The sequence below is a fragment of the Schistocerca nitens genome, chromosome 5 (assembly GCF_023898315.1).
Source record: "Schistocerca nitens isolate TAMUIC-IGC-003100 chromosome 5, iqSchNite1.1, whole genome shotgun sequence".
Lineage (NCBI taxonomy): Eukaryota > Metazoa > Arthropoda > Insecta > Orthoptera > Acrididae > Schistocerca > Schistocerca nitens.
In genome coordinates, this window is record NC_064618.1 from 854,565,734 (window position 1) to 854,588,437 (window position 22,704).

The window sequence follows — 22,704 nt, forward strand, 5'->3', positions numbered from 1 at the left end:
AGTGCTGAAGATGCAGTAGCATAATTAGAAAGTATTTGTGATTTTTCTACCTTTTGATAAGACTTTTTTATTAGAACCTCCTGTGGAGTACATATTGTATAAAACACAGACGGTTAAACAATAGTATTGAGTTTCAACTATTTTACAATCTAACTGATTCAATTGACGTAAGTTATTTGTTTATTTCCTAGTTTTCCTGAACCGATATCCAAAGGGGCAAAAGTGCACGTTTTATAAGAAGGCAAGAGAAGAACATTTTGCACCATATGTGCAGGCTGATGGTTTGGTTACCAGAATCACCACATATAGTGACTATGAATGGGAAGATGCTGAAGTAGTGTATGAGTATTACAAAAACCGCAAAGATCTGCTCTGTGAAAGGAAGCATAACTTGAAAACGGAATCTGCAGTGGAACAATTCAGCAGAGGGCGAAAGGATTCATTGAAAGGTATTGTCTTTGTTTTTGAATGAGGTCATAATTAGTAGATATGTTTTTAATTAAATGAAAATATGTAGAAAAATAGAAGACTATTTACTATTTAACTTAACAGAAATGACCTTGAGTTTGAGATTTGGTGCATTTTTTGAAAGAAGTGTGATGCTTTGAGGAAGAATTCTTCACTGTACTAGATAACTTTTATGAAATCTGTCTTCGATTAGCTTTGACCTCCATGGTACCTTAATTTCAACAACTGTTACTCTTTTCTTGTCAAAAAGTCTCTTCTTTACAGCCTCACCACTGACAGATGCCGCACCTGCATTGGGAAGCAGGAGCTGCTGAAATATAATGATAACCTTACCAGAGTCTTTACTGAAATACAATATTTTATCCAGCTCATATACACTACTGGCCATTAAAATTGCTACACCAAGAAGAAATGCAGATGATAAACGGGTATTCATTGGAAAAATATATTATACTAGAACTGACATATGATTACATTTTCACGCAATTTGGGTGCCTAGATCCTGAGAAATCAGTACCCAGAACAACCACCTCTGGCCATAATAATGGCCTTGATACGCCTGGGAGTCAAACAGAGCTTGGATGAAGGGTACAGGTAGCTTCAACACGATACCACAGTTCATCAAGAGTAGTGACTGGCATATTGTGACGAGCCAGTTGCTCGGCCACCATTGACCAGATGTTTTCAATTGTTGAGAGATCTGGAGAATGTGCTGGCCAGGGCAGCAGTCGAACATTTTCTGTATCCAAAAAGGCCCCTATAGGACCTGCAACATGCGGTTGTGCATTATCCTGCTGAAATGTAGGGTTTCGCAGGGATCGAATGAAGGGTAGAGCCACAGGTCATAACACATCTGAAATGTAACATCCACTGTTCAAAGTGCCGTCAATGCGAACAAGAGGTGACCGAGATGTGTAACCAATGGCACCCCATACCATCATACTGGTTGATACGCCAGTATGGCGATGACGAATACACGCTTCCAATGTGCGTTCACTGCGATGTCGTCAAACACAGATGCAACCATCATGATGCTGTAAACAGAACCTGGATTCATCCGAAAAAATGATGTTTTGCCATTTGTGCACCCAGGTTCGTCATTGAGTACACAATCACAGGCGATCCTGTCTGTGATGCAGCGTCAAGGATAACTGCAGCCATGGTCTCCGAGCTGATAGTCCATGCTACTGCAAACATCATCGAACTGTTCATGCAGATGGTTGTTGTCTTGCAAACGTCCCCATCTGTTGACTCAGGGATCAAGACATGGCTGCACAATCCATTACAGCCATGCAGATAAGATGCCTGTAATCTCGACTGCTAGTGATACGAGGCCGTTGGGATCCAGCACGGCATTCTGTGTTACCTTCCCAAACCCACCAATTGCATATTCTGCCAGCAGTCATTGGATTTCAACCAACGCGAGCAGCAATGTCATGATACGATAAACCACAATTGCGATAGGCTAAAATCCGACCTTTATCGAAGTCGGAAACGTGATGGTACGCATTTCTCTTCCTTAAACGACACATCACAACAACGTTTGACTAGGCAGTGCCGGTCAACGGCTGTTTGTGTATGAGAAATCGGTTGGAAACTTTCCTCATGTCAGCCCGTTGTAGGTGTCGCCACCGGCACCAGCGTTGTGTGAATGCTCTGAAAAGCTAATCATTTGCATATCACAGCATCTTCTTCCTGTTGGTTAAATTTCGTGTCTGTAGCACGTCATCTTCGTGATGTAGCAATTTTAGTGGCCAGTAGTGTATAAACAGATCTCCCCAACTCCTCCTCTGGCAATAGCAGACCTGTTAGCCAGCCACCTACCTGCACTCCTCTTATCACCCAGTATCACCCTGGCCTTGAAATTCCCAACTGCATCCTTCACCAGGGCTTTGACTACCTCTCGTAATGCCCCACCATTAGAGATGTCCTTCCCAAAATCCTACTCACATCACACAATGTAGCGTTTGCTGCCTACTCAACCTACAGAATATCTTTTATCATCCATATTTTAATCCTGATCTCCATCCTGCACACAGCATCTCATTTACTTGTGGACAACTCAGGTGCAAGATCTGTCCCATACATCCACCCACCGTCTCCTACCACAGTCTAATTACAGGCATTTTCTACCCTATAAAAGAAGGCAACATAATAAGCAATCTTGTTAAATATAAACTATTCTGTAATACCGTGCTATAAACGCTGTGTAGCATTCCGTGTGTGCATAATAGATAAATAACTGTGTAGTAGCATGAATGGTGACTGCCAAAATGTGGCCAACTTTTTCCAAACATGCTGCACATCACAACACAAATGACTTTAACACCTGCTTCACTCCATGTACCATTTACATACTCTCTGAACTTTGTGGATGGGAATTGCCTCGCCAGTATATCCTGTAGTCTCACAGTTCCCTGATTTATACCTCCCAAACCTGTTACCCACTGCCCCACCTTATTGTCTCCTTTTTGTCTTCTGTATTTGCCCACACCACTCCTGCACCACTTACATTGTGTACTATTCTCCTCCCCCCCTCCCCACCACCCCATATGTACATACTATCTCTTTCTCTCCTCTCTCTCCTTCCTCCCACTCCTCTCCCTTCTCTTTCCCCTCCCTGTCTCCCACTCCATCTCCATTTCCACCCCCTCCCTTTCCCCCTTCCCCTCTCCAACTCCCTCTGTTTCAATATTTCTTATAAGCTCTGCCCCCTCATAACTCGTTTCATCTCATTGTGCAGCCAATGACACATCTTTCTTTCCCACACCTGCCTCACACTACCTTGCTACTCCTTCCTTGTCTCACATGTCCTTTTCTACAGTCTCCCCACATCTGTCAGCCCAGGCAACTGCTCTCAATAATCAATAATTAGTATCTCCATGGCTGTAGTAGTGTGTGTTTAGGTGTTTGTGTGGTTGTATGTGTGAATGTGGGTACTTTCTACTAGAAAAAGAGCCAGAGCTTAAAAACTAGTGAACACTATTTTCTGTTGTGTGTGTCACAAATCAGTCTGCTGTAGATGAGTGGTTGCCTTTCCATTATTTTATGTGTATATACTTAAAGAATGGACATACACCAAGTGCATGAAGCAGTGCAATTGACAGCCCTCTTTTTAAGAAAGGAAAATGCAATAACTACGCACAATTTATAAGATGTATGCTAGAATGATTGGCAAGAGACTACAGACTATAAGTGAAACTTTCCTTTAAGAACAACAAGATGGTTTTAGAAAGAGAAAGTCATAGACAGGTAGTTTGTTTATTACAAAACAGCTAATAGAGAAAAGGCATAAATCCAGAAATGTGTATAGCCTTTATAGATTACACAGAGGCCTTCAATTATGTAAAGAGGCAAATACTGTGGAGGATACTAGAAAAATGAGATTATCCTAAACACATCATAAAGGTTCTGAAATATTTGTATACAAACCCAAAAATAATGATTAAAACAGGTTCAAGGATTTCACATATGATACCTGTGAGTCAGGGTGTCAGACAAGGTTCAAATGGCTCTGAGCACTATGGGATTTAACATGTGAGGTCATTAAATTAAAAACAGTAGTTAACACATGATGAAAGAATGAATCTGACATTTCTCCAGAATTTTTGCCAAATGAGCAAAGAGCTGTGTTCCAAGGTTGTACAGTTTTATGTAGTACGTAGCATAGCAATGGTGTCATATGTCAAGCCAAATCATGATCTTCCAAACTCATCTCCATGATTGATAATGAAGAGAAGACTAGTGAGAACACAGGCCCTCAAAAACTGCAAGAATTTGTTAAGTTTTCAACCATACAAACATTGGAGTAAATGTTTATGATGAGTTATGTGATAATTACAGCCTTAGCCAAAGAATGAGAAGATGATAATTAATTGTGTTTTTATCATTTGGTAAATATTTCCATTCTGAATTCATGGGTCCTTCACAAACTGAGCTGATGCACCAGAAGTCCTGAAGAACTTGACTAAAGTCTTCACAATCAGTCACACTGTCCAGGGGATGACCAGTTATTTGTCATTATCATCACCAACACTCTGTCTTTAATACTTGAAAGTTGGCAACCCATCACTCAATCCTCTTAAGAGTCTGTCTCCATGTTTCCCAGTCTTCTGCATCTCAGAGTAGCTTCTCCTTTATCTAGTGTACCCATTGTCTTGGTTGGTCTTCCCTGCCATCTTTTCACTTTGACTTGCCTTGGATGATCATCTTGTCCAAGTTATCCTCTTGTTGTCAAACTATGTGACCAGAGAACTGCAGGATTTGCTGGAAACAAATACTGGACAACCTCTTCTCCACCCTGATTTCTTGAAGGATAGCTTTGTTGGTCTGTTTGTCCATCCATGATATTCCCTAAACTTCCTATATGTCCACATCTCAAAAGCATCAATTCCTTTTTGGCCCTTTCAGTTGTTGTCCACGTTTCTTGAAACACTAAGGGTTTCAGTACTCTCAATTTAGTATATCTGGTTAGGGTTGGTCTTTCCAAATCACTGTCAGCTTCGATGCAGCATTCCTACTCAGAAAAATTCTGTGTCATATTTCCTGTGTAGAGCCATCCTGATTCTGAGCCACTGAACCCAGGTAGACAAAGTGATCAGCTTATTCATATTCTGATAATACATCAGAGGTTGGTAGTGGCTCATCTCTGTCAATTATCATAATCTTGGTCTTTTTCTTATTAATTGACAATTCAAGTTTCTCATTTTCTCTCTTAGGTCTACCCATTAGTTCCTTCACTTCCACTTGTGATACTGTGCACAGTGTGGCGTCATCAGCAAATCATAAATTACTGATTCTTCATCCTCCAATTCAGATCCCACCAGTCCAGTGATGAAGACCACAGACATTAAATAGAACCAGTGATAGAATGCACCCCTGGCTAACTCCTTTACATGGTCCAAATTGCCTTACACTGGGAGTTGAGATTTCTGATAAGGCTAATAAGATGACCAGGAATGCCCATTTCTGCTAGTGCACTCCACTGTTTTCCTGTTCAACGCAGTCAAAAGTCTTGCTACAGTCCGAGAAACAAAGAACTAATGGAACACTGAACTCTCTGCATTTTTCAGTTAGCTGTCTGACTTTGATAATATGTTGTCATGTTCCTTTATTATGCACAAATCCAGCTTGCTCTGGTGGTATTTCTTTATCTAACTTGGCTTTCATGCATTCATGCATAACATTTTGAAAAATCTTGCTGGTGTGTGAAATTAATGAAATGCTTCTGTATTTCTCACAATGCTACGCATTTTCTTTCTTATGAAATAGAATCACTACTGAATCATCAGGTTCTCTATCCATGTTTCTTTATTCCATATGCTGTTACATATTTAATGCATGATTTCCAAACCAAAATCGCCAGATGCTTTGATCATTTAAGCAGTAATGAGGTCTGGTCCAGGTGATTTATTATTTTTCAATTTAGCTATAGCCTTACAGACTTCTTTTTTAAGATATTAGGTTCTTCTCTTCTGTAATGTTTGCACAACAAAGTTTTACATTTTTATATATGTACAACTTGTTACGGTATGTTCTCCACTGACCAGTAGCTACTTCTATGTTGGTTAGAGGTGTGCCATGTTCATCTTCTACCACTCATACTCTTGTTAGTTTCTTTATTTCATTAAACATGCTTCTAGTCTCATTGCAGTCCCAGAATTTCTCAATTCTCTCACATGTTTCACTAATGTAATTATTTTTGTCTCCTCAGCATCTTCTCTGTATTAATGCCAATAACTTGTGGTACTGTCTGCCCCTCGTAGCTGAATGGTCAGTGTGATGGAATGTCATACCTAACGGCGCGGGTTCAATTCCTGGCTGGGTCGGAGATTTTCTCCACTCAGGGACTGGGTGTTGTGTTGTCCTTATCATCATCATTTCATCCCCATTGAGATGCACATTGCTGAAGTGGCATCAACTCGAAAGACTTGCACCAAGCGAACGGTCTACCTGCTGGGAGGCCCTAGCCACATGGAATTTAATTTTACTTGTGGTACTGCTGAGTTCCCTGTAATCCTTCCATCTTGAGTTCTTTTCTGTCTTCAATGATTTGTATCATCGTTTTGCTCTAATCTTCTTGCTTTTGGAGGTGTCCCTTTGCATTTTGAGTTTAGCTCCCAGCTCAAGACGTAGAAGCTGGTCGTCAGAACCACAGTCAGCACCAGGAATAGTCTATAAACATTCCACGTGGGACATATGTCTGCTTGTGTCTGTATATGTGTGGATGGATATGTGTGTGTGTGCGAGTGTATACCCGTCCTTTTTTCCCCCTAAGGTAGGTCTTTCCACTCCCGGGATTGGAATGACTCCTTACCCTCTCCCTTAAAACCCACATCCTTCTGTCTTTCCCTCTCCTTCCCTCTTTCCTGATGAGGCAACAGTTTGTTGCGAAAGCTTGAATTCTGTGTGTATGTTTGTGTCTGTTTGTGTGTCTGTCGACCTGCCAGCACTTTCATTTGGTAAGTCACCTCATCTTTGTTTTTTTTAATATATATATATATATACTCCTGGAAATTGAAATAAGAACACCGTGAATTCATTGTCCCAGGAAGGGGAAACTTTATTGACACATTCCTGGGGTCAGATACATCACATGATCACACTGGCAGAACCACAGGCACATAGACACAGGCAACAGAGCATGCACAATGTCGGCACTAGTACAGTGTATATCCACCTTTCGCAGCAATGCAGGCTGCTATTCTCCCATGGAGACGATCGTAGAGATGCTGGATGTAGTCCTGTGGAACGGCTTGCCATGCCATTTCCACCTGGCGCCTCAGTTGGACCAGCGTTCGTGCTGGACGTGCAGACCGCGTGAGACGACGCTTCATCCAGTCCCAAACATGCTCAATGGGGGACAGATCCGGAGATCTTGCTGGCCAGGGTAGTTGACTTACACCTTCTAGAGCACGTTGGGTGGCACGGGATACATGCGGACGTGCATTGTCCTGTTGGAACAGCAAGTTCCCTTGCCGGTCTAAGAATGGTAGAACGATGGGTTCGATGACGGTTTGGATGTACCGTGCACTATTCAGTGTCCCCTCGACGATCACCAGTGGTGTACGGCCAGTGTAGGAGATCGCTCCCCACACCATGATGCCGGGTGTTGGCCCTGTGTGCCTCGGTCGTATGCAGTCCTGATTGTGGCGCTCACCTGCACGGCGCCAAACACGCATACGACCATCATTGGCACCAAGGCAGAAGCGACTCTCATCGCTGAAGACGACACGTCTCCATTCGTCCCTCCATTCAGGCCTGTCGCGACACCACTGGAGGCGGGCTGCACGATGTTGGGGTGTGAGCGGAAGACGGCCTAACGGTGTGCGGGACCGTAGCCCAGCTTCATGGAGACGGTTGCGAATGGTCCTCGCCGATACCCCAGGAGCAACAGTGTCCCTAATTTGCTGGGAAGTGGCGGTGCGGTCCCCTACGGCACTGCGTAGGATCCTACGGTCTTGGCGTGCATCCGTGCGTCGCTGCGGTCCGGTCCCAGGTCGACGGGCACGTGCACCTTCCGCCGACCACTGGCGACAACATCGATGTACTGTGGAGACCTCATGCCCCACGTGTTGAGCAATTCGGCGGTACGTCCACCCGGCCTCCCGCATGCCCACTATACGCCCTTGCTCAAAGTCCGTCAACTGCACATACGGTTCACGTCCACGCTGTCGCGGCATGCTACCAGTGTTAAAGACTGCGATGGAGCTCCGTATGCCACGGCAAACTGGCTGACACTGACGGCGGCGGTGCACAAATGCTGCGCAGCTAGCGCCATTCGACGGCCAACACCGCGGTTCCTGGTGTGTCCGCTGTGCCGTGCGTGTGATCATTGCTTGTACAGCCCTCTCGCAGTGTCCGGAGCAAGTATGGTGGGTCTGACACACCGGTGTCAATGTGTTCTTTTTTCCATTTCCAGGAGTGTGTGTGTATATATATATATATATATATATATATATATATATATATATATATATATATATATATAACTGAATCTCTCTGTCTTAAGTCAATCAAAGAATAGTCAGTGTGATTACAGTATGTTCTAACTGGTGACGTTCAGGTGAAAAGTCTTCATGGATGGTGTTGGAAGTAGATGTCGCTTGTAACAAACTTATTTTCCTAACAGAACTGAAAAAGCTGGTCTCCACGATCATTTCTTTTGCCTAAACCATGACATCCAAGTTCTTCATTTGATAAGTCCCACTTCCGTACCTTTACATTAAAATCTCCTTCCACTATGGTAACTTCCTTTTTGGGTACTGACTCTAGGCAGTTGGAAACAGACTCATAAAATTCTTCTGTCTTTTCGTCATCATCAGCTGTTGAAGTTGGTGCATATGCCTGTATTAAATTTAGCTTGCAAGGTCTACTGTTAAATCTAACTAGTATTGTTCAGTAACACAGGCTTGTATTCAATCAGTGTGGCATTCCATCCCTTGCATACTAACAAGGCAACACGATTGATGGAGTTATCTGATTTACCAGAAAAATATACTGTATTTCCATTAGCTGTTTTAAAATACCCAGCACCTTTTGAGTGAGTCTCTACTAATCCTAGTATCCTGATTTTAGTTTGATGGTATTCCCTTTCCACAATCTGTAATTTTCCAATTTGGCATAATCCTTGTAAATTCCAAGTTACTATATTGTGTATATTCCTTTGGACGTACAAGGTTTTGCTTGTGGTTGTCACACCCGGAGGTCTGACTGGGGGACTGTTTATACCTCTGGACTGTTTAACAGCAGGTAAATCCATAATGAGTTTTCTTGGGAACAAAGCACTGGGGTGGTTTCCTTATATCTTCCCCTGTCAGTTAAAGGAAAATATAAAGGACTAAGTAAAAGTAATTAGGGTCAGTGGTACAGTTATGATTCATCCTGGATAAAGAGGTAGGACAAATCAAGAGTTCACTTAGGCAGGGTCACTAAATCCCTGAAATAGGACTGTCCTTCACTGGGATTGTGATGGAGTTCCTACCTGCTACCACAAAACAGTTCTTATATATCTCTAAATCTACCACAAAAAATAAACTTCATCTGGTAGGGAGAAGTATTGGTGGCAGCATACAAGGTTTTGAAGATAAGGACCAAGTAATCATGTCTACCAGAAGAAGAAAGAGTCACATGTAACCAAGTACAAATGACAGCAAACATTGCACAGTATGTGTGTTCAGTTGCAAACATATATGTAAAAATTAATTCACATCCTTCGAAAAAGACAACAAAGGATAAACATTTTATTCCATGTAATATGAGAAATATGTGTCGTGTCTTAAAAGCTTATCAAAATTTCACATTTAAAAAGCAGTGGTTTGGATATAATGGATTCACCAAGTATCACTGCAACATTTTTTATCTTCTAAAGAGGAATAAATCATCTGATGGGGAGGGGGAATACTATATTCTTTTTTCATGTTCTGGCTTTGAGTCAAATAGAATTAAAAGATGGAACAGTTTTGAAACACGCTGCATGTAGGGTACTCTACAGTGACATTACAAGAGTGTTTCTGTTGCCTTGATCAACATTCCACCAGAAGACTTTAAAAAATCAAAGATCCTAAAACAATACAACTGTTCATAAATGTTATTTAATTAGAAGCGTAAGTATTTCTAGCTGTTTAATATGAGTGACCAGTCTGATATAATACTATTAAATATACTGTCAGATAAAAAAATTATATAGATCATTTTTTTTTTTGCAGAACACTTCTATTATACAATGAGCATGACAGTTGAAGACATACATGTCATAAAATTTTATAATGAAGCACGTTTTGATGATCTAGAGAAGTTAGAAATGCATCCAGAATATTTAAAAGAGCACTTCAAGAACCGCAATGACTTACTTTATTTTCGAAGCACAATTTTTGAACCTAAACTCTCATATTCTGATGAAGCAGGAGATGGAAGAAGAGTTGTTAAGGTAAATACTGAATTTGTCCTTTATTTGGATAATAATTAACTTCCCTTTTTGTAAGAGAAAAACTATGATTGAACACTGGAGTATATAAATAGTACACCACTACTGATATCAGTCATTGAATTTTGGTGGGGAATGTAGAAGACATAAATTTTTAACATCTAAGATAATGATTGAAGGATTTGTTTTGCTTGCTTCGTTGCTGTAATCAAATGAGTTTTGAAGTGCATCATATAAAATGGTAGACTGGAATGGTGAGATGGAGTATGCTGCAAATAGTAGTCTGCATAGGGAAAGTATGATATCGTAGTGATCTGGGTAAGAGATAAGTTGCCATGAGGATGTACAAGCAAACATTAAAATATAGATCAATGTACAAGGGCTGTTGAAAAGTTTGCGGAATCACCACCAGATGTTAGCACTAGTGTAACGAGGTTCCCATGTAATAATAAGTGGTTCTTTATGAATAAACATGTGCCATGTGAAATGAACCTGTACTTTCAAATGTTCAAATGTGTGTGAAATCTTATGGGACTTAACTGTTAAGGTCATCAGTCCCTAAGCTCGCACACTACTTAACCTAAATTATCCTAAGGACAAACACACACACCCATGCCCGAGGGAGGACTTGAACCTCTGCTGGGACCAGCCGCACAGTCTATGACTGCAGCACCTTAGACCGCTCAGCTAATCCTGCGCGGCAACCTGTACATTGGTAACACCTGTGTGATGGTAGATTACGATACAGCTGTTGTAATGAACATCTTGATACAGTACTTATCATTGCAATATTGTGAGACCTTAGCTCTTCCCAGCGAATTGAATGTTCAAATAACGTATGGGTTTTCTGCTGGGTGATGTTGTCAACCACCACCGCATTTGTGCCTTGAGAATGGCAGGGTGTGCTTCCGTCGAAATATCGGCGGTGGTCGATGACGTCACCCTGCAGAAATCCTGTAAGTTATTTGAGCATTGCAATATTTCTTAGCATTTACAAAACATACTTTCTTTTTCTGAGTTTGCAGATTCATTTTGATATTTGGATCTGTATTTGAAATTTTGTTTATTGTTTTATATTATTTCCTGTATATTTTGGAAGTCCTTTCCTACATATTTTCACCTGTTATGAAAAAATTGTCTCATGTGATTTGTCTTGCTTTCTATGCCATATATCAGCAACTGAACTTATTCTCATCAAACACAAATTATTAAAAAAATTTGTTGCTGAAAACTATATTTAAAAATTAACTAGCAAGTTATATTTTACAAAATGTGCTCATGAGTTAAATAATAGTTCCTACATAAACGTCATTTCAGTTGAACTACATTGATGTTAATGGAAGTCTGTGATATGTTGAAGTGTGACATTTTCGTCTTTGCTTTATGTTATTCTCTCAACATTTGTATGTGGAGAAGTAATCATAATTTGGTAGCTGAATTGTAAGGAAGTCTGTTTCGAGTGTTAATGGTGATGGTTGTAGGGAGGCAAGATTGCAACTTGTGTGTCCATTGCGCCTGTGTGAAATGCATTTGTCGAGTCGTGTTATTGTACAAAAAGTGTCAGTAGTCAAGGTATGTTTGGTCAAATGTATGAAATGCATAAACGTGGTACTTCAAGAAGTATTTCTTTCAAGAATAATTCAAGTTTACTCATTATTGACCTAATTCTTTGATGAATGGATTTTGCCAAATCATTGATTCCAGGAAGAGTTTGATTTTGTTTTGAAACGTGACAAATCCTGACCTCTCTCACCAATATTATACCACATTTTATTAAATGATAATGAGCAACAACGATTATGATGACATCAATGTAATGAAGGTGAGTATGACTTTTTACTGTTGACTTAATCAACAAACAACTTTGGGCATTGTTAATCTGCAGCCTGTGTCTGAAATTATTTCTATGTCTGTTTCTTTTGACAGAAATGTAGTTAAATCCAAATTGTGGCAGTTAATCATCTTTTTCTTTAAATGGACTTGGGGACTGGGTTGCTTAGATGTGTCAGTGCTCTGGGTAAAGATGTCTCTCTGTTGTTCCCTTCTAGTGATTTACGAAGCTGGGGTGGGGAATCGAGAATTGAGCAGTGATTGAATACTTTGTATAGAAAGAAATGAAAGCAAAGGAAATTCATGCTGATTTTCAGAACACACTGGGGGACTTTTCTCCTTCATACTCAACTGTTGACAAGTGTTAAATACGTTTAAATTTGGTCAGAACAGCTTAGATGATGATACACTTAGTGGTCAGCATAGATGTGCCACTGCCCAGGTAATTACTGGAAAAGTGTATAAAATGGTCATGGAGGATTTGGCAAGAAAGAAAATCATTCTTCATCAAGACAGTGAGTGTCCACACACAAATGTCATTGCCATGGCAAAAATACATGAACTAAGATATGAGTTTTTGCCACACCCACCTTATTCGCCTGATTTGGCTCCATCAGACTTCCATATCTTCCCCAATCTCAGAATTTTCTTTGGTGGATGGAGATTCTCTTCAAACAAAGAAATGACAACGGAAGTTGACAGGTATTTTGAAGTACTGGAGGAATCTAATTTTTGAGATAGGATCAAGGTGTTGGAACATCACTTGACCAAGTGTACAGGGGGACTACATTGAAAAATAAAAGCAAGTTTGACTGAGGTAAGTCATTTCTTCCTAATTCATTCTCACAGCATGTCAGACTACTTCATATAGTTAGTTATTCGAATAGATGAACTGTATATTTTTAAAAGGACGTAAATCTGCAATTTGATGATTTTGAGTTCGATCTTGTTTCAGATACTATATGTACGAGGGTAATCCCAAGAGTAAGGTCTCCTATTTTTTTTATAAGTACATAGACCTGTTTCTTTCTACAACATAAGTTGACAGCTTGAACATTTAGCTATTTCTTGACATAATCACAATTTCTGTTGATGCATTTTTGTAGATGCTGTGGCAGTTTTTGTATGCCCATGCCAACCAGTTCGCCGCCATGCTGTTCAGAAAGTTATGAACCTCTTCTTTCACCTCGTTGTTGGAGCTGAATTGCTGGGACCACAATTAACACTGACAGGTACTGTGAGACTCTGAAAAATCTCAAACAGGCAATTCAGAACCAGAGAAGAGGAATGTTGAGCAAGGGCGTACACATTCTCCATGACAACGCTTGCCCACTCATCGTCTGGCAAACTGTTGCTCTCCTGCAACAGTTTCAGTGGAACATAATCACCCACCCACCCTATAGTCCTGACTTGGCACCCAGTGACTATCACCTGTTCCCTAGGTTAGAAGAACATTTGGCTGGAAGGCGATTCAGCTCCGACAATGAGGTGAAAGAAGAGGTTCATAACTTTCTGAACAGCATGGCGGTGAGCTGGTATGACATGGGCATACAAAAACTGCCACAGTGTCTATAAAATGCATTGACAGAAATGGTGATTATGTCGAAAAATAGCTAAATGTTCAAGCTGTAAACTGATGTAAACCATTGTAGAAATAAACAGGTCTTATAAAAAAATAGGAGACCTTCCTTTAGGGATTACCCCCATATAACTGCATACACTCACAATAGAAGGGAACGAGTTCATCAGTTAGTGTACCTTCTACAGGATTCTGAAAAACAAAGTTATTTTTATAGTGAAATCAGTGAATGAATTATGCCCTTTTAAAAGTAAAGAGGCATCAGTCATGACCCATGACTGACTGAAAATAAAGCTTAGATAGCAGCACTTATGGTGCTGCACATCACTTAAACTTTCTTCTTGTTCACTTCTGCCAATGTGTTTTGCATACTCGTTACAAAGACTGACACAAGCACGATATGTGTTTACCATAAGAGTGAAGATGAGAAGAGTTCAAATGAAATGAGCTCATTTATAAATTATCATACAAAAGGTAGACCATAAAAATGTACCAGACTTTGTCTATTCTCATACAACTACTCAGCTCAGAATAAGTGACATACTTTTAGCAGATTTCTGCAGGGCCGGTTCCAGGGATTTGGCTGCCCCTTGTGAAAATGTCAAGCACCTCCATCCTTCCTTCCCTGCCCCCACTGCATGTATTTTCAAATACAGTCAACCTTTTTCAGAAAAAAGACATTCATCCATGACATGTTATTTTCACATATCACACTTACTCATAAGTCTTTGGTTTCAGTTGCCTGAGACTGCAGACGTGTGTGCAAGTTGCGTTTACATGAGTGTGTGTGTGCGTGTGTGTATGTATGTCTATTGCTGACAAAAGCCTTAATAGGCGAAAGCTATAATTGTGTGAATCTTTTTGTTATGCCTATCGCGACTCAGCATCTCCGCTACATGGTGAGTAGCAACTTTCCTTCTCTAATATTGTTACTCATATGTCTTTCTGCAGTGAATATGTCTTTAAAACCAGATCAGGTATGGGGCATGAGTCAGTTAAACAGAAGTCCAGCATATACATTGCATATTTTACTTACTCGTTATTTATTTATTACAAAATGTTTTTCTCGGTGATACTACCATAGGTGTTTAAGGTTGCTGTGTAGGAGCTGTTAAGCCATCATATGCTGACATTTATCTTCATTTCTTTATTATGAGGGAGTGTTAAAAAGTAATGCCTCTCTATTTTTATGTGAAAATACTTAAAGCTTTTTAAATAAAATTAACTTTATTAGTGTTCTATACATCTTTATTCTTCATGTTAATGTATTTATTTCTCAACATAATCACCCTAGTGACAAACACACTTCTCCCAGTTTGTTGTAGAATATTCGACTTCATTGGTGGAGTCAAAACCTCACTTTCACTTTTACTGCTTCATCACTATCAAAGTGAAGTCCTTGAAAGTGTTCTTTAAATTGTGGAAACAGATGAAAATTGGATGGGACCATGTTGGGACTGTATGGAGGATTATCAAGGACAATGAATGCAAGGCACTGAATTGTTGTAGATGTAGCAGCTCTCATGTGTTGTCTGAGATTATCACACTCAAGGAGAAGTTCCTCTACATGTGGACAAAGTTTTCTGAGATTAGAAGCTCGATTGCAGCATGTTGTTTTTCGTGCACTGACATAGTTATGCTACGTGCCACCATGTCATGTGTTACAGTTCGGAGTGCTCTAATGGTGAAGGGTTGCAGCTTGTGTCAGTGAAGCGAGAAAGTCGACCAAGTAATATGCTTGACGTGTCATATTTCAACCAATAGAGCTGACATAGGTACACTTAAAGTGTTGTGTTGGCACGTGGTAGAAATTCAGTTGGCAGTACTGCCACTAGTAGGCTTTGATATTTTGAAAGATGCACCTAAGGTGACAAAATCCGGTGCTTCATTTGCCATTCGTTTTTCAATTCTATACAAAATTTCAGGTAAGACACTAAAATTTATGAATGATTTGCATTTACAACTTACCCTCACACTTTTTCAGTTGTGTAAAAAAAGTTTCACTGTCTTGTTTAATTCATCCTTTTGGAACAATATTAAAATTTAAGATTTTGCTGATCCCCAAAAATTTGCCATATTGGGCAATGGCATGGTATGCTCACCCCCCTACCCCATCCCCCCTTCTAGTGCTGGCAGTGGATCTCTGTTGTACCTAATTAATTCTGAAAGATTCAACAAAATTCAGCATTACTCTTCAGTGAGAGAATGTAGTGCCCCCTCCTTTAATACCACCAATTAATAGTGCTTTCCTGGCTGACTTACAACTGTCATGAACCCGTCCTTTAACGTTCCACAATGAATATGTTGAATTACGTCTTCACAATAACATTTGTACATAATGTCTCTCGTGTTTTTGTTATGATTTCCTAGGTTAAATGTGGGCTGCATTGAGAAATTATACTTATCTTTTCAAGATGGCTTCAGATCTAGGTCTCTGCCCTGCTGCATAGTATTCTATACAAAAAGGCCTCAGGTGTTAACCATTAACTTTGTCTGAAGAATTAACTATTTCAGTTCCAAAGTGATGTTTATTTGTCTCTCCAAATTTGAACACACATGCTTCCATAATTACTTCATACACTTTTTCAAATACACAATGTAAAAAATATGTCTTTTCCAAATCTTTCAAAGACCTTCATCGAAAACTGTCTGATGGCAAGCTAATAGTAGCCTGGACTATTTTCATGATGTCCAGTACCAAATGCTACCTGACTTGGTTCATACATAAGCCTCCCCCCCCCCTCCCCCCCCCCCCCCCCCACACACACACACACACACACACACACGAGCATATGTACAGAACCCATGAGAATAGGTAATAAATCAAATTAACATTAAGATAGCAATATTATACAAAGGTTGCTACTCACTGTATAGCCACACATAGGCACAACAAAAAGACTGTCACAATATAAGGTTTTGGCTAATGAGGTCTTTGTCGAAAATAGATGACACACACACACACACACACACACACACACACGCACACACATGCAGACACAACTCATACACATATGACTGCAGCATTTGTCAGCTGAAGCCACACTATCAACCTGTGAGAACTCACGTCTAAAAGTTACATGATTGTTTGCGTGTCAAGCATTTTACTCACACTCAACAAGCAGTCTGAAATATACCTGAAGTGAGTAAATTAGTAAGCTTTTTTGTTATTTTTACAATAAAACACTCATAGTATGTAGTGCATTTATTTCCAGTACACAACAATGAGTTTATCTATATTGTTGGTAATAATCTTAGGACAATTACAATTGCCAGTCTTCTGAGGCATTTATAAAAAAATTGAAAAAAAAAACACAAAGAAAACAAATATTTCATATTATTTAACCTTTGTGACTTAATCTTCATCATACATCTGAGCACTGAACTTATCACATAATATTACAGCATGTTAATTACATAAAAAGTTTTGACAGTGGATACAAACCTTTTTTCGTCTTCCGACTTGATATATACCACTGAGTTTTTCAGCATCTGAAGCTTCAGTTTCATTGGTAAATCATTTTATAACTTCCTGTAGAGGATAAGTTTTGCGTTGTACTCCTAGGCAAAATTTGTGGTCATGTTAGCTCTAGTGCCAGTGTTTTCAAGTACTGCTGCCTAGTAATAATCACATTTGTTTTCTCTTTGTATATTATTTGACTGTTTATGCCAGTAATATTTAAAATTGAAAAAAATATTCTCAGTGGCCACCTACGTGCTACTCAAGTCACGGAATATTCTTTCAGTCAATCCACCACATCGACACCTCCTTTTGTCCAATTATAATACGTGATTATTTCTGGTTTTGCATGTTCCCCAGTTATTGGATCAATCTGATCATTGTCATAGAGTGTACTTATCACAAGCACAGCTTTTATCTTTGCTTGTTTTGGTGTATAGAAAACCAGAACCTTGTCCTCATCATACTGCTGGGTGTTGGTCTTATTTTAGTATCTAGAAACAAAGGAGGGATTTCGTTTTTGTTCTTCCTGAGAGTTCCAACTCAAGTTGTTCATTTGCTCATCAATACCTCAGCCAATGGAATCAAGGTGAAATAATTATCAGTTGTTATATTTCTACCAGTGTATAATATATCTTGTGATAAACGATTCACGATGGCAGATGCAATATTATCGAATTTGTATGGGCCATTTGGTTGCTTCCCCGAGTACATTTCTACATTACTTGTGTAAAAAAGTTTGAGTCACATAAAGGTTACATCTCAATTCCGCACTTGGCCAGTTTATTTGCTAAGTACACTCGGAATTTACAGTGGCCTCAAAATGCTTCCAACATTTCAACAATCATTACATTTTCTCCTACCTGAAAATTAGATCAGCATTTTGCGACAAACTAATCAAATATTTCACGAATTGGGGTGAGATTGTCATACTAAAATCTCTCAGTGGGTTTGAATATAGTCAAACTTTAAAGTTGTCATTGGAAACGGATCGAAAAATACCCTTGTCCCACATTTCCTGCACATTCAAATTATGCATTTTTTTAATACCATCCATGTATAAAATGCCAATAAATGCTTTCAGTTTTCTTATATAAATCTCTTTACAATCCATCTCTCTTAAAAATCGAGCCTTGATTTGTCTAATATAAATATTCAAATACATTACTATATCAGTCAGCATTTCTTCACTTACAAACAGAAGAAAACAGTCTACAATATCTTTGACGTCTTTTGCCACAGCTTTTATCTCTTGTCTATAACAATATTATGAGATCTTGTCCTCACATTGTAACTCCACTTCATTTGTTTGTCTTTTTCTAAGTAAACTAACTGACCTCGTGCTTGGATGGAAGACATTGCCACCTCATCTTCATCTGATTACTGTCCCGTTTTGGTATGGAGGTCGCTGTGTTCACTGTCTAGTCACTTTTGTATTATCAGCTCTAACAAATGCTACTGCAACATCTTCTAGGTCGTCTTCTCCCAGCCATGCCAAAATTCTTTCTTCTACTCTATCCATCTATAAAAATACAAAATATTGTAGTTTACTTATTACATAAATACTTAACTATCATAAATAATAAAAAAATATACACTTACGTTGACACTCACATGATGAGCAAAATGCCGCATGGCGATGAATGGCCCAACCAAATGATATCTGCGAACAACACCTACTTACTGGCGTGATGACAATAGTTTGTGCAGGTCGGGGCATGTACAAAACCCAGCTACCGAGCAAACGAGAATGCTGAAGGCATTGTTGACAAAATGCTGATTGTTGTAAATTGTGTGCGAGCAAAATGCTAATAGTGCGAGTGCTCACAGGTTAACATTAAGACAGCTTTTATCAGTTTTTATGTTCATACTGTTTTCTGGAAATAATTTCTTAAGTGAAGATTGATAGGTCTAATGGTTCATAACAAAGGCAACAAATTTTGAAAATATGAAAAATAGAAACTTTCTGTTATTTTATAAAATCAGTTTAATTATTGATGGTAAAATTAATAAAAATATAAATGGAGACATGCATTTTGTTTTTGTACAACAATGAAGAATAAAAATTATTGTAGCTAATGTAGACTTCTGTTCACTTCAAAAAATGGTGACTACTAATTTTCATGGTGTAAGGTCTATATCTGACAAAATATTGAAGTACAAGTTGAAAAATATATTTACAGGAAAATTATGTTTGACAGTCAGAAATCTCAATGAAAATCCACAGAGTTAGGAAATCAACTAAGTCTGGCTAAAATTTTGAAGGTATTGAATGATTCAGTAATCAAGCAAAAGTTCTGATAGGACTAGATTCATTATGAGAATATAGTTTCTTACTCTGTGATAAGGATTTGTTTACTCTGCAAGAGATCACATACGTGATTCTTACAAGTCACAGGAAGACAAGAATTTGTGAAGAAACTCAAAGTATTGGAAGATAAGGGAAGGTGAGCTTCTCTATTAGTACTCTTTCACGTTTTGTTTTTGATAATACAAGAAAGGGTTGTATTGCAGCTCCAGCAACAATCAGTGGACTGATCAGTCCCACTTTTCTTTTGGGTCTTGTAATCTTACCCTCCCACACATAACTGTTAAATTTTTCTTAGTGTCTTCATTAGTTTCAAAAGCTATGAGAGGCATAAGATACACAAAAGAGAAACTTTTTACTTATCTTCATTTTCTCTTCATATTGTTGGCTCCACTTCTTACGGCTGGGGGTACATTTTTGTGGCTGAAATTTTGGTTAATGTTGTTGGTTCCAGATAACTAAATAACTGGAATGAGATTTTCACTCTGCAGCGGAGTGTGCGCTGATATGAAATATCTAAATAACTGATGAAGTACTATCTGTTGCTATGATTTTCTTTTATTTTATCCCATTCTTCTATACCACACTGACGTCACAATCTCCAGTTTCATAAAACCATCAATTACATTGTTGTAGACATAATTAAAAAACATGAGCGCTTCCATCAGAGACTCGCCCACCACTGCTTACATTCTGCGGTAGTTACAGTATTCCAAAGACTTTACAAAGCAAAAGAGTTTACATACTTTCTTGACAAAAGAAGAATCATCACTGAGTTAAAACATTATTTTATAAATGAATCCAGAAAAAAATTTAATAATTAGCATTAGATTGTGCAATTAATAATATGAATTTTAAGTATGACAGAATTTCTAATTTCAAATACACTCCTGGAAATTGAAATAAGAACACCGTGAATTCGTTGTCCCAGGAAGGGGAAACTTTATTGACACATTCCTGGGGTCAGATACATCACATGATCACACTGACAGAACCACAGGCACATAGACACAGGCAACAGAGCATGCACAATGTCGGCACTAGTACAGTGTATATCCACCTTTCGCAGCAATGCAGGCTGCTATTCTCCCATGGAGACGATCGTAGAGATGCTGGATGTAGTCCTGTGGAACGGCTTGCCATGCCATTTCCACCTGGCGCCTCAGTTGGACCAGCGTTCGTGCTGGACGTGCAGACCGCGTGAGACGACGCTTCATCCAGTCCCAAACATGCTCAATGGGGTACAGATCCGGAGATCTTGCTGGCCAGGGTAGTTGACTTACACCTTCTAGAGCACGTTGGGTGGCACGGGATACATGCGGACGTGCATTGTCCTGTTGGAACAGCAAGTTCCCTTGCCGGTCTAGGAATGGTGGAACGATGGGTTCGATGACGGTTTGGATGTACCGTGCACTATTCAGTGTCCGCTTGACGATCACCAGTGGTGTACGGCCAGTGTAGGAGATCGCTCCCCACACCATGATGCCGGGTGTTGGCCCTGTGTGCCTCGGTCGTATGCAGTCCTGATTGTGGCGCTCACCTGCACGGCGCCAAACACGCATACGACCATCATTGGCACCAAGGCAGAAGCGACTCTCATCGCTGAAGACGACACGTCTCCATTCGTCCCTCCATTCAGGCCTGTCGCGACACCACTGGAGGCGGGCTGCACGATGTTGGGGCGTGAGCGGAAGACGGCCTAACGGTGTGCGGGACCGTAGCCCAGCTTCATGGAGACGGTTGCGAATGGTCCTCGCCGATACCCCAGGAGCAACAGTGTCCCTAATTTGCTGGGAAGTGGCGGTGCGGTCCCCTACGGCACTGCGTAGGATCCCACGTGTTGAGCAATACGTCCACCCGGCCTCCCGCATGCCCACTATATGCCCTCGCTCAAAGTTCGTCAACTGCACATATGGTTCACGTCCACGCTGTCGCGGCATGCTACCAGTGTTAAAGACTGCGATGGAGCTCCGTATGCCACGGCAAACTGGCTGACACTGACGGCGGCGGTGCACAAATGCTGCGCAGCTAGCGCCATTCGACGGCCAACACCACTGTTCCTGGTGTGTCCGCTGTGCCGTGCGTGTGATCATTGCTTGTACAGCCCTCTCGCAGTGTCCGGAGCAAGTATGGTGGGTCTGACACACCGGTGTCAATGTGTTCTTTTTTCCATTTCCAGGAGTGTATTTCTAAAAGAAGAGTAATTTTAACTGTATGTACATAGTACTACCAAATTAATTTCTTTTTATACATTTTAGCCTGAAATATAATACATTGTATACAAAATCAAATAAAACTCTTTCAGTGAAACAGCCGAGAGTGTTCACCTATACCAGATTTGGGATTAATCCTGGTATCGACTACTTCCATAAAAAAGGTTTTGTTAGAAAAGAGTGTCCCATTACAATGTGTCCTCACAAATTTGGAAACAGGGTGTTTACAATATTTTGTGACAGAATACATGGTTTGCCAAATGGTGTATATAATGATACCCAGGGTAGCAGATCAATATATAGAAGTATCTGATACATAACATATTGCAGAAAACTTAAGAGAAATATTTATTATATAAGTCATAATCTATACATATATCAGGATACAGTATTCAGATTTTCAGATCTGTGAAACATCCTGTCACAAGACAAATAATACAAGGTCAAAACAACGACATTACACCACTAAGCTGTAGAAATAAATACAGAGACAATGTAAATTACAAGAATTACAAAATATAAGTTTAATCCATACAATTAAACCTTCAAAATCTTCAAAAGAGAAGAGAAAAATTTCAGAGCCTAAGTGTACGGCGAGTGAGCTGACTCGAAAAGCTCACAATGATAGGTACAGACCAGCAAAAATATACTCAATCATTAGTAGGAATCAATCAGCCACGTAAACCATAGTATTTAAGAATATGTTGACTCATGAAAACATGAAATAATGGACAAATATTATGGCCTAAGTTTCTGATCTGGGGACTGACCCATGAATCTAAAGCACACTGGGTACAAACCAGCAAAAAAATGATTCGACACAACAAAGTGTATACAGCTCATTATCATATCAGTAAGTTCAGTTATATGCAAAGAGTAATTGTTAGTAGCATCTAGCCTCAATCAGTGGTTGTATGCTCT

At 39.7% G+C, this 22,704-nt stretch overlaps 1 protein-coding gene across 1 annotated transcript in view; it reads left to right on the forward strand.

Annotated features, from left to right (window-relative positions):
- Nucleotides 1–22,704, forward strand: part of LOC126259241 (dynein regulatory complex subunit 7) — a 742,488-nt gene that overhangs the window by 565,112 nt on the left and 154,672 nt on the right. The window contains exons 6-7 of the mRNA XM_049955864.1: nt 192–449; nt 10,176–10,396. Of these exons, the coding sequence (XP_049811821.1) occupies nt 192–449; nt 10,176–10,396 (479 nt within the window). The remainder of the gene's footprint in view (nt 1–191; nt 450–10,175; nt 10,397–22,704) is intronic.